The 17,812-nt window shown below is 46.4% G+C and overlaps 1 protein-coding gene across 2 annotated transcripts in view; it reads left to right on the forward strand.

The window, feature by feature from the left end:
- EEPD1 (endonuclease/exonuclease/phosphatase family domain containing 1) overlaps positions 1–17,812 on the forward strand; it is a 115,137-nt gene that overhangs the window by 27,817 nt on the left and 69,508 nt on the right. Inside the window, exon 3 of one of the 2 annotated variants that reach the window (XM_084783930.1) lies at positions 2,234–2,383. The exons of the other annotated variant lie outside the window; for it this stretch is intronic. Coding sequence (XP_084640056.1) covers positions 2,234–2,383 — 150 coding nt within the window. The remainder of the gene's footprint in view (positions 1–2,233; positions 2,384–17,812) is intronic. 2 annotated transcript variants of the gene reach the window in all.

Consider the following 17,812-nt stretch of genomic DNA (forward strand, 5'->3'; position numbering starts at 1 on the left):
GAGGGCAAGAGGGAGTTCATAGGAAAGGTGAAGGGCACTAGGCTAGCGCCAAGCCATTTCAAAGGCCAGGGATAGATTTTTGTTACAATCTAAAAATCAGTATTTCAGCGAGGCACAGCTCCCAGGTCAGCTTGGGCAAGAGGTATGCTTAATGCTAGGGGCAGAGTGGGGTGGGGGTGGGGTGCTAGGGGGTAAGGGGAGGGGCAAGTAGTGCCAGCCTGGAGGCAGACCCAAGAGAGGGGCAAATGCTGGAGTTATCAATGACAATACCCTTGTACAGGCAGTTTGCACATGGCTTCTGTCTAGTTGTCATTTTGCCTTACCCCATTACGGCCAAGCCCAGAGCTAAAACTGGCCAGAGATAAAATATTGTTTGTTTTCTGCTGTAAGAATTTCACCCTGCACTGGAGAAGAGAGAAAACTGTGACAAGCAAGGGATATATTGATTGCCTGACTCGGGCTGAGCCACCCCCGTTGGCACAAGCAAGCCTTCAATCACTTTGGGTGGCCACCAAATATAGGCGTGCTACTCTCTATTGCAACTCCAGGTGCCGGATGGTATACATTTTATTTTGGGAAGTTGCCCGTTTGTTTTTAGGGCGCTTACCATAGGGGTAGATTGTAACTGGAGACTGTGATCCTCTGATTTGGAAGCCAAGGAGACAGAGATTATTTATTGACTCTTGTCATATGCCCTTGCGTTTGGAGGCATAGCCCGGAAAGGTCAAGGTCAAGATTAACATTATGGATTTTCGCAGGATGCCAGGATATTACAGGTCAAACCTCCTCATCTTTCTGTGCCCTGGCCTGGTATATGGAGGCCCGAGTTGAATTTAAAAGAATGCACTGGGCGCCAAAGCCTTTCACCCTGCTCTAAAAGGGGAGCATGCGAGCTTTGCATTGCAGATGTGATTTTTATTTTTAAACTCCCTGAGTGATGGCGTGTGAGCAGTGACGCATCCACAGCCAGCTAATCTGTATTGTGCAAAAACACACAAACCACAAATTATTTTTAAAAGAGAAGAAGGCAGAAGAACAGATGCGGCCAACTCCCCCAGTCACGTGAATGGAAGGAAAAGCTCCCCTACGGGCACTGCTGAACAGTGGCAGAGGTCAGACCGTCCTGGGAGGAGTGATCAGGAAGGGGACAGCTTGCTTCTTTGGGGTAGCTGACCAAGCTGTCCATCTCTATGCACTCCTTTCTCCTCTCTCTTTCTTTTTGAGAATGAATTCTTCACAGTTTGGTGTGATGCTGAGAGGAATGGACCGTGCAGCCTTACCTGCCGATCACTCAGTGGAAGCCAAGCAAATTGATCTCATAGAAGCAGAAGCTGTTATGACTGCCAGTTGAGGCTGCAAAGAGAGGGCCAGCATACAGAGCAGTGGCTCTCAACCTGTGGGTCATGACTTCTTTGGGGGGGGAGTCAAATGACCCCTTTCAAAGGGGTTGCCCAAGATCCTGGAAAACAGTAGAAACTTACTGTTATGAAGTAGCAATGAAAATAATGTTATGGTTGGAGTCACCACCTCATGAGGAACTGTATTAAAGGGCTGCACTAAAGGAAACTTGTATTAAAGGAAGGTAGAAAACCACTGGTGTAGAGGGAAGCTCATAGGATGCATATTGGGATAAGAAGACATTCCAGTAGTTTGCTGTATATGTTATGAAGAGCTGGAAGAGAGTTCAAAGCTTCCGGACAGAAGGAAATGCGAAAAAGTCAGGAGAGGGAGGTGCTAACTACTTTGGTTGGGTCATCAAACATATCATTGTATCAAGCTGTCATATTGCATCTCAAAACTCTGTATTGTATTATCAGTTAATATCCCCATTGAAGGAGTGGAAGTGTTGCTCAGTGGTTACAGCCTCACATGCTCAGGATCCTGGCATCAGCATCCAGTATCATTCATGATCTGTGTATCCACTGGAGGTCTGTATCTCAACAGTAATCGTGGATTACAGCAGTCATAGCTGTGGCATAACCCAACTCCTCCTGTATTTTAAAGTGAGGTTATCATGTAAACAGCAATAGAAATGGCACTTGCAAGACCACGTCACATAATTGTGTTTTCATGGGTTAGATCAGAAACACAAACTATAAAAGCAGACTCATTCTCCTGTCCTCCCTGTCCCCAGCCCAGGGGGACTGGTTGAGATACTCTCTCCTTGTGAAGAGGAATACTGCCCAGTTGTCACTCAGCCAGAGGGAAGACTGGCAGAGTCGTCTTTCCATAGGTCACGGAATGGAGGTGAGATGGGAGGACATCCTCAGTCTGGACTGGTCCCTGTGCTCTCCAGGCTCTTCATCTGCATCCTCAAAGGCTCTGGTCTGAGTCTACCCAGAAGGAGTGCCTGCTCCAACAAGAGAAACAAGAAGGGCTCAGCGTAGGTGGTGTGGTAGGGGTGTGGCAGCCCATAGATGTTTGTAGCCGGGATATAAAATCAATCTTGAGTGTGTGAGGTCTCAGGAAGAATCCCAGAAGAACAGACGGTAAGTGGCAGGACTGGAAATGCTGGCCAGAAGTTAGCTAAGTGGGCTCAGAGGACAGAGGTCTGGGCATTTTAACCACGGGTTGTTCTCCAGGCCGGGAAAATGAGCGGTTCCTGAGAACTTGCAGAGCTGCAGGCGCATGTGCCAAGGGCTGGCCATCCTCCAGGGTTCTCAGGTGATCTGTGATTCAATTGTGAGGCGTCCTCCACTTGACAACTTGATACGGGAGTCGAATCCAAAGCTGAGAGGACAGTTTTCCTTCTATTGTGTGCCTCCACAGTGGAGGGCTGGACCAGAGTCTTTATGGGAGCTGGGGAATAGGATCATGGGTAAGAAAGATCTTGAGGACATAGGTCATCCCAGCCAGGCTTATGTGTGGAATTCTCTCCCTGGAGACAGCTTGTCTCCAGGGCCTTTGCATAAGGGTTGCCTGGCTAGGATCTTGTCAGGGATTTGGGGTACTCTTTATTTTCCGACCTAGATTTGTGTTTCCTGCCCCATTTACTGCCTGTGCCAAGTATTCTGGGTGCCTGTTGGCAGTAAACGTTTGCTGTCAGACCACATTATAACTGGGACTGTCACCTGTTTCTGAGGGTGACAGGGCTGGAGCCCAGGGCTGAAAGGGTATCTGTCGAAAACAAACAGCACAGATTGCATGTCAGTGGCAAGTCCTATGAACTCTCTGCTTGATGTAGGTGCTGAACAGGTTGATCTTAAACTAGGCCAGTGTGTCTTGGATGACTCAGTGTGTCTGAGAACTGAGCCGCTTGCCTTTTGTGACCTAAGCCTACGGAGTGGAACCACTGCTAGTAAACTCTGAGCCTTTAGAAAGGTCAGTGGGGCCCAAGGTCATGTAGCCTGCATGTGGAACTGGGACTTGAGCTGGAGACTTTCCTGCTGTCTCTTTCCTGTTCTTGTGCTTGCTCTGACCACAGGCTGTAGTGAGAACTTTTGTTTCTTTAAAAACACAGAAATGTTATGTAAATCTGTTTTTGTTTCAATCACAGGTGTGGGATATGGGATTGCTTCAGCTTATCCTCAGCAGCTGACTATGATTTGCCTCATGTTCTAGCAGGGGTGTGATTTTGCCAGCTGAAGATAGTTTACGTTTGGGATTCTGGGGACTCTTCAGAGCGTACATGTGTATTAGAGCCCCAAGAGGCATGGTGCCTTGCTGCCCCTGTGGCTCCAGCTCCTGCTCCTCCCTCTACTGTTCCTGGTTGCTGTTTGTCATTGTTTGATGGGTTGCTGGTTGCTGGTGTCTGGTTCGAGATATCCTGATGACAAAGGCCAAATTTGCCCTAAGGAACTCGATGTCCCTAATCAGCGATATTGACACCCTCTTTCCCCTCTAACCTTCTTTCTCTCCTACCTAGTGTTGGGGGTTGGGAGTGGTTAAGGGTGGTATAGGGAGGTAGGAAAAAGAACCCAATAAAGTAGCCAGAAGTTCAGTTACAATATACCTGCAGGTTCGAGCTTTCTGATGGGCCTGGCTGCGACCGCTGGTCACTCTTGACATGTTTGGGGATGGTGTTGGGTACTGGAGTTGGCGTCTTGGGTTTGATTCCTGAGACCCAAAGAGGGAAGACTTTTGGAGTGACTCAGGCAGAAGTCCCATTTATTGTTGGTTAACAGTGTACATCATGGTGTAGCTTCTAAGGGCAGGCTGAGGTCTGCATTTTGAAGTGTGGCTCCTATAGCTGCATCTAAGCGATTGTGGTCCCAGGGTGGGCTGCGTTTGGGAGGCAGTTGCTCAGGGAAGCACTGCAGTTTGTCTCATGTACTGTTCAGTAGGATTTCTGGTCTGTGGCCAGCTCTTGTCCTCTTTTTCTCCCACTCTGAGCAGTGAACAGAAGGAAGTGGAAACTAATACACTCATGCGAGTTTGGCTTATCCCTACTGTGACTCTCCAGCTCAGAACGTGTCTTTAAAATGGCTAAGTCCTGGTTAGCTATTGAAGAAAGACAGCATCACATTTTACATAGTTGGCTTGAGGAGTAATCATTAGCTGGATTGGGACAGGAATGTGGCAAAACCCAACCAACCAACAACCAACCAACCAACCAACCAAGCACTAGATCCCAGACCTTCATCTTTGGGGCTGAAGGCCACTGGACAAGTGGCATAATAAAGATCAGGCAGTGGTCCCAAAGTTACTCATGCGCTCACTTCTTAATTTGAAAAAAGCATCATAAAAAAAAAGATACATCTGACTGAAAATGTAGTGTTCAGAAAAGCACAGCTAGCAAAGAGAAATTGCTCTAATAACCGCCAGACAGAGCAGTTGCGTTCAGACCCCAGCAAGCGTTTGCTTTGTCTCTCCTCTGTGCTCATGGTTAAATGTTATCTGCACACTCCTACAAACCACCCTTTAACTCAACATTTCAACCCTTCCCCAAGACATTAGATCCCCTTTTTGGTGGCACTGAACATGTTCACATTGGGCATTATAGTTTATCTACAAGGAGCAGCCGCCGTGAGGATGGCGACCATGCGGCCTGGCATGATATTGGTTTTAGAGACAGAATCTAGTCTGACCTTCAACTCACCATGTATTATCCTAGGCTGGCCGCAAGTTCAGGGTTTTGGGGATGGGAGGTATTTGCTACTGTGCCTCGTGGGATAAGTAGCTTTTGTTTAGAGCTTGTTCTGTGTCTGGCACTATGCTAAGTTTTACTTATAAAATTGATTTAGTATCACATGGTTTAATGAGATAAGTCCTGTTCTTATTCTTACTCAATGCTCCCCCACCTCCCGGGTGTGTGTGTGTATGTGTGTGTGTGTGTGTGTGTGTGTGTGTGTGTGTGTGTGTGTGTGAGTTGCTATTGCCAATTCTTCCTCTTTGTCTGGTTTGGTCTGGAGGTGGCCCTCTGGTGTGTTGAATGAGAGTGTGAGAATCCAGTATCTGCTGCGTTTAGGATGTGTGACCTAGGACTCTATGGGGAGCTGGCCTTTAGTACCTGAATTTTTTTTTTTAAATGACCAGATCTACTAGATTTCTCAGTTGGCCTTTACAACTTCACATTGTTAGTTAATCTTGTCTCTCGACTTAGTGTCTTTCAGTTAAACTGAAAAATCCCTGGTGGGTGCAACCACTTCTCATGTGCCCTCTCACAGCCGAGTGCGGTGCGCTGGGCACTCGGTCTGTTTTTATTGGCTTGGCAGAAAGAAGGAGAACTGTCTCAGTAAACCAAGGTGAGGCTTGCAAGTGGCCAAAACGAATTTCAGAGAGGGTGGAAACTGAGCCATCTAAACCCCTTTGCAGAAAGCCTGAGTTGTTGTACGGAGGAGGGTCACTTGCCTCCCCATCTGAGGTTCTAGGTTCATGAGATTCAGAGCTGAGTGGGCCTCCAACTTCCTCGCAGCTGCATCTAGAACAGACTGGAAAGTCCAGGAGAGTGTACCTGTAGGAGCCCCGAGCCCAGGAAGCAGATGGCTCTCACCTGGCTTGACACTTTGCTGGCGTGGGCCTCTTCTCCCTCTGAGTGAGCCCTCAGGAGTGGCTGAAGGGGCTAGACTCTACTGTGTGACGGTGGATTTTAAAAACTCTGTGGGATAGTGATGTAGATGCAGGCCTCCTAGGTCCCGGGTCCGTGCTTGGCACCGTGGAGTATGGATGAGTCAGTCTATGGATGAGTCAGTCATGGGCCGCTGGTGAGGGAGGTTGTCTTCCAGTTGTGACAGGTAAGAGAAACACAAGGCAGTGGCCTTGGCTTATTTCTCTTCTTCACTCTGGCCCTAATGTCAGGTCATGTTGACTTTCAGTGGGGAGGGGAGGTAGATGTGCTTGGACCCCTGGCCCAAGGCAGAGTGAGGTACACAGGCAGTGAGGTCCAATGACAACGCCTGTCACTTTTCGGCTAGGAACAAAAGCCGACAGATCAAGGTGCTGGGGCGGCAATGGTGCGCGCTTGGCACTCACCTCTTTCCATGTTGCTGGTGTTTCTTCACAGGGAGATCATGCTTAGGGATTATTCATGTAAATAAAGTAATTGAAAAGACACTCAGAGGAGAAGAATTCGTCTTCTGTCCAAAGACTAACTTCCTTTTAAAGCTGACTCATGTCTCAATCATTGCAATTTGATTGTGAAGAGGAAAATGTCCTATATTTTATGAGGCAGTGGCCTGTAAGATACCTCTGCTGTCTCCCCACAAGCTCTCCCTCTTTCCCATCATCCCCCCCCCCCCCCACATACCTGATCCCTCCTGCTCCAGCCTGTCAGTGAACTCTATCCTGTTTCCCCATCCCTTCCCAGGGAGATCCCTGTCTCCCTCCCAGCGCCTTCCTCTACCCAGCCGCTCTGGGTCTGTGGATTGTAGCTTGACTGTCATTTGCTTAACAGCTAATATCCACTTGTGGGTGGGTGCTTACCATGTTTGTCTTTCTGGGTCTTTTCTGGGTCTGGGTCACTCTGGATGAGGTTTTCTAGGTCCTTCTATTTGCCTGCAAATTTCATGATGTCATTTTTTTTTAACACCTGAGTAATAAATACTCCTGACTATGAGAATGAGTGGGGCTCTGGCATTTGCCTTTTTTAAGGACTATTTTCCTCCCTTTGGGTTGCCGTGTCTGACTTTGATATGATAGTTTTTGCTTCATCTTGTGCCCTACTTTGACATGTTTGGTTGTTCTCTCTTAGAAGCCTGCTCTTTCCTAATGAGACAGAAGGGGAGTGAATCTGGAGGGAGGGAAGATGGGGAGGGACTGTGAGGAGTAGAGGGAGGGGAAACTACAATCAGATATATTGTATGAGAAAAGAATCTATTTTCAATAAAAGAGAAAAGATACCTCTGGCCTTCTCTGAGCAGAGCTTTTTAAGTCACTTTGCCATTGCAGCCCCAGCACTGTGTAGGGAAGGTAAGAGCAGGGCCCTAAGTGTGATCCAAGAAACAATTTTAGGTCACCAGCGTGTCTAGTGATTCTTTCTGCTCAGATGTAGCAGCATGAGGGAGTATGTGTGTGTGTGTGTGTGTGTGTGTGTGTGTGTGTGTGTGTGTGTGTGTGTTCTCTCTTTGTGTGTTTGTGTGTGTGTATGTGTGCGTTCTCTCTTTGTGTGTTTGTGTGTGTGCTCTCTCTCTTCCTCTCTCTCTGTGCTCTCTCTCTCTCTCCTCTGTGTGTGTGTGTTTGTGCGCGCTCTCTCTCCCTCTCCCTCTCTCTCTCTCTGTCTCTGTCTCTGTCTCTCTCTTTCTGTGTGTGTGTGTTACTTGAGATGAACCTGCCTTACATACTACAGACAGGTAGTCTACCAAAGGGACTTTTTCTGCAAATGGATGGAGGTAGCCAAGAGTATTGCAGACAAAACACCTTAGAACTGAACTCCTGGACTCTGGGGTAATGGGGCCAGGCAACTAAATAAGGGCAGGGATCTGCTGAGTTTAACAGGTTCCAGCTGCCAGCATGGCTGAGTCGGGGCCAAGCTGAGGCTGCTCGGTCTTCCATTCACGTGCTGGCTCTGTGTATAGTCAGGTCCTGAGTGACATGGAGGTTGTTTTCTCATACCAGCTGGACTCTGACACCTCTGTTTTCAGAAGGCTGAGTGGTAACAGTGATCAGAGACTCTAGCCAAGAAACAGCATTTTGTCCTAAGAATCTAAGAAACTGGAGACCCTCTTTGGTTCAGGAGTACTAACTAGGTGGGCTGCCTGCTAGTCTCACTGCCAGCCCCAATTACAATAAGAGCAGTGGATGCTTTTTAAACCAGTCTGGAAGCACATTTTTAAAAGTTAGGGAGAAGCAGTTTAACATTTGCTTTAGTAACTTTCATTTCATGCACTATATATAAAATATGAACATTTATGTACATAGTCAATATAAATTTATTGTAGAAGTGTCTTCTGTTCTCTTGTGACCCTTATTGTGTTTATTTTATTTTACCTGACTAGGTGGCACAAGAGAAAGGCCTTACTCTGCCCAGGACACGAGGCTCTTCTGGGGGGAAGGTTTGAGTAGATGGTGTAGAAGAGAGATGTGGTGCTCAGTGGGGAGGAGTGGGCAGCGACCCCTGAAGGCTGGTCATTCCTTGAGAACCCAGCTTGGCGTGTCTTCTTGACGCCCAGACAGGTCAGGCTCCCTGCTTGAAAGCCTACTAGGTGTTCATAGGAAAAGCCAGGAACCCAGACATCCAGGCTGGCCACTTCGCCATGGTCTTAAGTAAGGGGGCAAATGTAGGAGGTACCCACTGCTGGAAATTGTTAATTGGATGGCCTTAATTCTAAGATCTTTTCTTTTCTGTAGATCTCACAGGTTGTTTTTTGTTTGTTTGTTTGTTTTTTGAGATCTGGAATTAGAATATTGTTCCTCCAGTTCTGCGTAGTTACCGTACACATCCAGTGAAGATGTGCGTTAAGTATTGTGTCTTTCAGAGTTACCCTGGAGTCCTGTGGAGGGGTGTGTGTGCCTTATTTATTTATTTAGTTTTTTGAACCCATGTGAATTGGCTTCTCTTGTGGAGTCTCACTGCAGGTTTTTGTTTTTGTTTTTGTTTTGTTTTTAAACCTAGACAGAGCTGGGCTCTTGCCTTGTGTCAGCTCTAGGTCCTGCTCAGCGCTAGGGCAGAATAGAGACAGCAGCAGCCTGACTGTCTGCAGCCTGTTGCCCTCCAGGGATGGTGCACCTCCTCTGCCTCAGCAGTTTTATTTTTATCTCATCAGCTCGTTCCTGCTTTTGAAGTGTGAATCCCAGTGACCCGAATGAGCAGTCTGCCTGGGCCTGGGCCAGCAGAACCAGGTTACTGGAGTTCAGAGGAACCCTGGCCTCTGCAAGTGGGGATGTTGGTGCCTGTGCGCTTCGATGGGCATGGGCCTTGCAGGGCAGTCTTGTTGTGGCCAGCTGGGATTCTTCAGCTGGGGAGACCTTGTGGCAGACATCAGCAGGAACCTGTATTCTCTCTTCTACATCCTTTCAATAGCAGCCCTTTCACAAAAGCAGGCACGATTTCATGGAAGTTAGATGTTAGTATTTAGAATTGCAGAAGCAGGCATGTGTACCTGTTGTCACCTTCCACATGTTAGATGTTAGTATTTAGAATTGCAGAAGCAGGCATGTGTACCTGTTGTCACCTTCACGTTTGCCTGTGGGAGCCCTGGAGTTTGTTGTGTGCTGGTGTTTCAGAACAGGATTGGAGAACAGTCAGGTCATGGGTATGTTCCTGTTTGGGGACTTTGAGGTTAGCAGTGACTGACGGCCTGGTACTCGGGGGAGTGGGGCATGTGGGATGCGACAGTACAGTAGTGCACTGGCTGAGACAGGTTAGAACATTAGATACAGAAAAGCACCAAACACCTGATTTAGAGTCAGTTAAAAGACTATTAGTGGAACCCCTAGACCCTATCAGGAACATGTGTAGCCCCAGGGCTTCTTTACACTTGCCCTTTTGAATGGCAGTTTTCTATAAGGCTATGGTCCCTAGACCAGTGTCATCAGCAGCTGGATGAGAACCTGTTAGGAATTCATATTTTCAGGCACTACTCAAGTCAAGGGAATGGGACTCTGTGGTGTTTTAAAGATGGCTCAGCTGTTAAGAGCACTGTCTGCTCTATCAGAGGTCCTGGGTTCAATTCTCAGTAACCACACTCAGTGACTCACAACCATCTGAACTGGGATCTGATGCCTTCTTCTGGTGTGCAGGTGTACATGCAGATAGAGCACTCATATATGCTTAAATAAATAAATAAAATTTAAAATAAACGAATGCCCCATCCCTATCCTGAGTGGCACTGATGTCTGGGAGATCTCGGGGACTCAGGTTAGCAAAAGGAGACTACGCTGGGCTCAACCCTCAGTCATATGCCATTATGTCTTTGGGTGCCCGGAGCAAGCATACCTTAATGCTGTTAGTGCTCTCACCTGTTGATAAAGGTTGGTAACAGGACTTGTCTTTTAGAGCTATATAGGCCTTCTGGGCCCTGTAGCAACAGTGTTGGGCTTGTGGTAGGCATATGGTGAGCGCTTGCTCTCACACACTCAAGTTTAGCTTTGATCCGGTGTCTGTCTGACTTTAAGGTTGTTTACTCACTGTATTATACTGAGTGTCCCTCCCTTGGAAACCTAATTCACTTAGTTGTTAAGGTATCCAATTGTCCAACAACAAGGAGGGCTGTCTGTTACAGACCAAGGCTAGCAGTGTGGCTTCCTCTCCGTGCCAGCTCTGGTTTGTGTTTCAGTTGCCTGAAGGAGGGTTTTCTAGCCTTTGGGCTGCCATGTGTGAGACCCCGTTGCTGTTACATCTGTCGTGGATTATGTGGTGTGTTACATATTCTTCCTGCCTGCTGTGAACTTACTATGGACTTCCGATCCTTTCCTGGGTTTAGTGGGGAGAGCTTTAACATCTCCCCTGAATACCTTAGGAATCGTGGAGTGCATGTTTGGGGCATATCTGCTCGGCACTCCATGTGGGATTGTGGGCAGCAGCACATGGCCTAGTAATTAATGAACTTTCTGGCCCCAAGCCATGTCCTGCAGGACATGTAAAGATGTCTGTGGCTGCAGCAGTGCTGAGGTGAGGAGCCTAGCCAAGCCTCTCTCCATTTCATGACCACTAGGAATGCTGAGCCTCATTTTGCTGATAGGGAGACTAAAGACTCAACAAAGTCAAGTGCAGTTTTCTAGTGCTTAACCATGGCCACAGTGGGAGATGTTCTCGCTTCGGTTGATCTTGTGTCTGTCTTTATCTGGAAGCTAGGGTATGGGCAGGACTGGATCTGTTTTCTCGGATCTGTCTATCTGTAACCCACTCAAATGGCAGAGTGCTACGTGAGCCAGCCTTCTCTGCATGTTGAAGTCCCTTTTCCCAGAAAGCACCGTTTCTAATGTTCTCATGACCTCAAACAAGTGGCCAGAGCCCACTTGGCACCAGGCTCTAGGGTGGATGTTTTTTCTCCCATCTTTGTCAGCTCCTGATGTCTCAGCAGCTGTGGCCTGTGTCTACTGGAGGAAGTGGTCAGTTCCAAGTGGAGACCCCAGTTCAGGTTTCAGGAGACTGAGAATTCCCCTGGTTTGGTTCAAGGTCATTGAGAGCTAATTTTCGTAGGAAAACCACCCTTCCCAAGGCCCAGTTCCACTCACTAGTGTCTGTATGTTGGGATGGGGCTGGATTCTGCACTCATAACAAAAGGTCCCTTTGTCCTAATACTCCGATTTAGCCTGAGGAGAACTGTGGTTTCCTGTCAGAAGTCCATCTTGGTACAGTGGTAACAGCTTCAGTTCCCTCCCATTCTCATCCTCACCATACTTTTTTTTTTTTAAACAACATATGTATACTTCCTTTTTTCCACCTCCCTTCCTTCCCTTTTCATCTGTGTGACCATTTCTGGTCTCAAGTGAGTCCTGCTAAACAACCAGCATGTTCACGGCCTGCTGTGTGCCCACCATAGTGCCCTCTTTTTGTCAGTTACAGGACAGCTTTCTGTCTAAGCATAGATGCATATGCACACACGTGTGTGCGCGCGCACACACACACACACACACACACAGGCACATGCCCACGCTCTCGTGAATACAGGCACATGCACGCATGCACACATGCACACACACACACACCGAGTGCACGCCCCCTCATGTACATGAACACAGACACATGCACACATGCACACATACACAGACACACACACAGACACAGACACACACACAGACACACACACACACACACACACACACACACACACACACACAGCAGTTTGTGCTTCTTTGTACTCTTTACCCAGGCAGCTGCTTGCATTGCTCTCTGTGGCTCTTGTGGCCTCACTTAACCCAGCAGTCCACACTTGCTAGTCAGAAGATTCCCTGGTGGAAGGAACACAGGGTGTTTACTCTTACTTGGTGGCCAGCACAGGTGTTTCGCACCCGAAGAGGCCTCGCTTCTGGAATGTAGTTGCTCTGCATTTCCTCCGGCAGCTCTGGAAGTGTCTGCTTGTCATATTGTATATGCGATACCTTCTGTGGGCCCACCCTTACCTTAGGAGTCTCGTTGGAGTCTCATGGGGACCTCCTTTCACTTGTGCATGCACGTTCCCTTGTGGACAGTGTCAGAGGCACTCTGGAGCAGCCAAGAGGGTCACTGTTCCTTTCATTGAACAGAAGAGATTGGGGCCCCAGCCTGCTTTCCCTTCCAGCTTCATGCGCACTGGGTTCTGAGAGGCTTCAGGGACCAATGCCTCATAGCCAGGCATAGTATATCTCATGACGTCAGACCTGAGGTTAGCTGCTTGGGTCCATGAATGAGCCTTGAGGTGATGGTTCTCTCTGCTCCAGAGGAGGAGGAGCCCTGCTAAGGGTTGGGGAGAGCTTGGAGGAGGAGGAAGGGCTTTGAGCCAGTGTGTAGCTCCCACGGCTAGTGAGGACAGATGAAACAGAGGGAGCCGAGAGTGAGGAGGAGGTAGGGATGGGAGAGTCCTGGGAAGATAGACTTAGCGCAGCTGTGGAAGTTAAAGTGACACGGAGGTGCTTAGCAGAGCCTGGCACACAGAGTAAGCCTTTAATCAGTGTTGCTTGTTCCGCACTCGGTCTCCCTAACCACCCACAGAAAGGGGAACAGAGAGAAGTGTTTGGCCTGATTTAGTGTGGCGTACCCCATGCCTAGACTAGGGCACACGGCACACATTGTGTCTCCGTTACTGGTTGTTGAGTGAATATAAAAGCAGGAAAGTACAGCATACAATAAGGGGATGGTAATTAAAACAGAAATTAGAGCACAAATAGGGACAGATTACCGGAGCAGATTAGTATCTCGGAAACAAACCGAGCCTTTCTGAGAACTTAGCACATGACACCAGGGGCGTTGCAGAACAGTGGGATAATAGATGGCTAAGTGAGAATGTGACCAGTGCAGAAGAATCACAGCCCTCACCCACAGTGTACATTAAAGGATGTAACTGCACCTTTCAAATTAACCAGAAGTTGAAGAGAAGAGCACGGAACACCATAAAAATTTTGAGAAAAGACAGAATAGCGAATTGGATGATCTTTAAAAATGGACTTTTATATATCACAAGCATGAGAAACAAAATTTCAAGTCAGCGCCGAAAACTTGGCTGACATATCAAAAAAGAAGTTTAAATATTTTCGTATATACTTACATAAATCAAGAGGGAAAAACCATTCCGATCTTTAAAGACAGTGAGGTGTATGGATGTTTTGCCTGCATGTATGGCTGCGTGCCACACGCGTGCCTTGTGTCCAGGGAGGCCAGAGGAGGGTGTTGAATCTCTTGGAACTGGAGTTCTGGATGGTTGTGAGGACCACTGGGTGCTGGCAGTCTGTTAATTCTGCAAGAGCAGCCAGTGCTCTCAGTCACTGAGCCTTTTCTCCAGCTCTGCCATTTCTACCCTAATAGAAGAACCAGCCCAAGGACAGATAGAGGTCATGCAGAGAAGAATCAAAGCAGCCAGGCCACATGGGAGTTCTCAGGGAATGCAGAGAAGAGGGAGGGAGCAGCCTTTGCTTATCAGCTGCTGTGGTAGGGCTTGCCTTAAGAAAGATGCTTTCCTAAATTGCTGGTGGGAGAAAGGCTAGAAATTGCATTTTTGGCACAGAGTTTAAAGAGGCTTAACTACATACACTTTTTTTTTTTTAAAGATAGGAAGTGCAACTCTCTAAATCCAGATTAAGGAAATATCTAAAATGCCCACAACATGTGCCCATATATTTATCATAAGTCATGGAGAAGTGAAAAAAGTGTTCAGTGACAGAGAATAATAAATTGTAGAACATACACATATGAAATCTTACATGACCTTTAAAACAATTTTAAAGATTATTTAATGGAGCCATTCTTAACCTCTATTGATTCGTGCTTGCCAATATTGAGTTGCTTTAAGCAAGCCACATGATCAAGTCCAGACCCAGCAGAGACACAGGAGTCAGCTAGTGCAGATTCTCTACTATAGGTTTATAGCATGATTATAGCTCATAAACATGAGGCATAGACACACAAGTATATGAGGATATACAAGCGTGCTATCAGTTTTTGTTCCTTAATTTAATCTATTATTAAATTGATAATAATAATAAGCAAAATGTATTTCTTGGACTAAGAAGGTATGGCTCTGGGTTTGAGACATTTAACTTGATAACAGATGTATTCACAGGTGGTTGAGTAGATAGAATTAGCCAGTGTGGGGTTTTTTTTGTTTGTTTGTTTGTTTTTTTTTTGGTATGGTGTATGTGGTTGGGCCTAGGTTGGTCCAAGAATAATGTAGCTTTGATTGAATGGTGTGTAAGAAGTGGAACAAATCTATGGGGGTAACTTTGCTTGGGAAAAAACTCACTTAATATGCTGAGTTTGAGGTTCCTCTGAAGCACTATAGTTGACGGTATATGAGGCCTTAGAAATCATAGAGCCAAAGTTTGGTAGAGAGAACTGGAAAAGGGGAGGGGGGCAGGGACAGAAGGAGGGGGAGGGACGGAGTGAGGGAGGAGGGGAAGGGAGAGAGATCTTGAATATTAGTGATCTTTATGAGAGAGAGGATGCATTGGAAGAGATGCAAAGATGGCAGAAGAAAGTATTAGGATAAAGCCTTGAAAGTTACCCTTGGCATGTTAGGGGTCAGGGTGTGCTGCTAAGACATTAGCCACACAACAGCTCTAATACAAGAGGATTAATTGGGGCGGGGAGAGCAAAAGGCTGTCTTGGAATGGGGATGAGAGAGAGAGAGAAAGAGAGAGAGAGAGAGAGAGAGAGAGAGAGAGAGAGAGAGAGAGAGAGAGAGATAGACAGACACAGAGAGAGACAGAGAGAAAAAACAAGACAAAGAGATCTTTTAAAGGGGGTGAGTGTAACATAGGAAAATATGCAACTTATAGTGACAATCTAAACGCACCGTACCTGGTGGCAGCGAGTGGTGACTGAGATTGTGAGGACACTCAGGACACTGATGATGTGTCCTGAGTCACTGAAAGACAGACTGGTGGAACACCAATTTGCAAAATTTTCTCCCTTTTGTTTACTACAAAATGTGAAGAAATAGGAAGGGATGATGGTGAGGCAGGAATTAGGGTACCATGCCTTTTAGGTTGCTTCTTGCTGTCTGGAGGTGACAGTATGTCCTGGAGAGCTGGCTGTGTCATTCACTGTGGCCTCTGTGGGGCCATGTGGGGCTAGAAAAGTACAGGCCTAGCTGAAGCCATTTGTGAAGCTGTACCTTCTGGGCTTAGCCAATCTGAAGCTATTCAGAATGCAGATTTAGAGGGAACACCTGGACCTGCTAGGATCATGGAACAGATACATCTTAAGGGCAAAAAATAAAGTTAAGGGATTTAGAGGGGAATTTTTCCTGAACCTTTTCAGGCCCGTGGTCCTGATAGTTGAAGGAGGGGAGTCCCAGGATCAGGAAAAGTGAGAGAGATCCCACCCTTAAGAATAAGTGGGACAGGCAGGTGGGGAGACAGGCTATTGATTGACAGGAGTATTTTATCCGGAGTCCATTTGATCCATGAGAGGTGGATTCAAGTCAATTCCCTGAAGCTTACAAGAGTTTTTTAAGTTTACAAAAAGAGAGAAGCTTTATCCACGTTAGCATCATCATTGTTTATAATCTGTACTGAAATCCACATCGACTCACACCTTTGTGTCATGGTAGTTGGGAAATGGTTTTGAGTTCAAAGCATGACTACTCTTTAAGGCAAGCTCAGCGGAAGACAGATGCTTTCCATGGAGCTGAAGGGAAAGAAGCTTGCTTGGTCTTGATTTTCAGTAAGAATAGACCATGAAAGCAGGCCCTCGTTCCTCTAGCCAGAAGACTCTCTCTCTCTCTCTCTCTCTCTCTCTCTCTCTCTCTCTCTCTCTCTCTCTCTCTCTCTCTTAGATGGGCATTTCTAGCACAGTGAGACACACTTTTAAGTCTATACTTAGAAGACAGCCAAAGGAAATTTAAAATCTTGAGCTTGTGACTATGATAATAGTGCTCAGTACTTTGCCAGAGCTAGATTAATACCTTATCAGAACTCCACTGATTAATGTTAAAACTCTGAGCTTTTGAGGTCTTAATACAACAGTAACATAGTGAAGGAAAGAAATCTAAAGCATTTTTCATTTCTTTTATATACCTTAAAGTACTTTCTTATCACCACTTAAGCTTTCACACCCTCCAAACTTTGTAACTTACATTTGCCCACCTTAAACTACGTCTTGCATTTACGCACCTTAGAGCACTTTCTTAGACCCTAGAACACTTTCTTAGGTCCTCACAACTTAAGCTTTTATATCGTCAGACCTTACACAAACTTTACAACTTTACGCTACCTTTTTTCTGTCCAAGTTATTTACCAGGAGACACGTGTGGCTGATTAGTAGAGTGCAGGCAAGTGTCTTTAAATAAAGGAGTAGTAAAAAGTTACATTGAAATCTGTTTTGTGAGTTTCTCTCTTTCTCAAGCCTGGTGACAAGGTAAGCTGTGTTGAGACCTAACAGTAGCTCTAGAAGAGTGAAGCCTGCGGCCTGATTTCTATACCTGAAGAGAACCAAGAAGCCGTGGTTGCTGCTGTTAAGTTGGCATATCTATCACCAGCCTAGTCATCAATGTAAGAAGGATAAATTTCACCCGAGTAAACAGGAAGTACAGATCAAGCAGCTTCCAAATCTATTAAAAGTGACAGAGACTTACTGGCTGTCTGGACAGTAACCGTAGGTTCCTCCATGGAGCTTGGGGGTGGAGGTCTCATGAAAGCATCAGTCTTAGGCCATTGGGCCCAGAAGGTCTGACAACTTTCCTGGGGAGTAGAAACTGTGGAGACTGCCCTACTTTGTCTAGGCAAAGCAGGGCAGTCAATGCCCCAGGGTCCTGCTTGTCCACAGTCTGGACAGTGTCCTGTCAGCAGCTGAGGCATGGGCAATTTTTCACCCAGTGGCCAGCTGCGCCACATTCAGAGCAAGCTCCTAGGGGAGGTTCTCCTGTGCCCATCTATCTTTTTTTTGGAGGAGATTAGGGATGATGCCAGGAGCTGGCATGTCTCTATCACACACACAAAAATTTTTTTATTAAACATTTTAAATGCCATGTTCTGCAGATCTCTGAAGCCTTTGAGGACTATCTATCAAGTATAGACACACTTTGTTTATAGTTCCTTTAGACTTGACTTTGAAGACATATACAGGAGGTTAAATAAAGCTTATTTGTGTTATTAATCACATCAGTACTTAGCATGACTACAAGAATAGTTCTGAACCCATCAAAGAATTTGGTCATTTGTAAGGTTACTGATCGTTAACTTGAATGTCCTAGTTATCCTTAACAGTTTACAATAAGTTAGTAGTTTTCCTAAGACTAGGACTATATGTTCCATCCCTGTTAGGTTTAGTCTTAAAAATAACAATTTTTTTTGAGTTGGA

The sequence above is a fragment of the Acomys minous genome, assembly GCF_964271855.1.
Source record: "Acomys minous genome assembly, chromosome: 5".
Lineage (NCBI taxonomy): Eukaryota > Metazoa > Chordata > Mammalia > Rodentia > Muridae > Acomys > Acomys minous.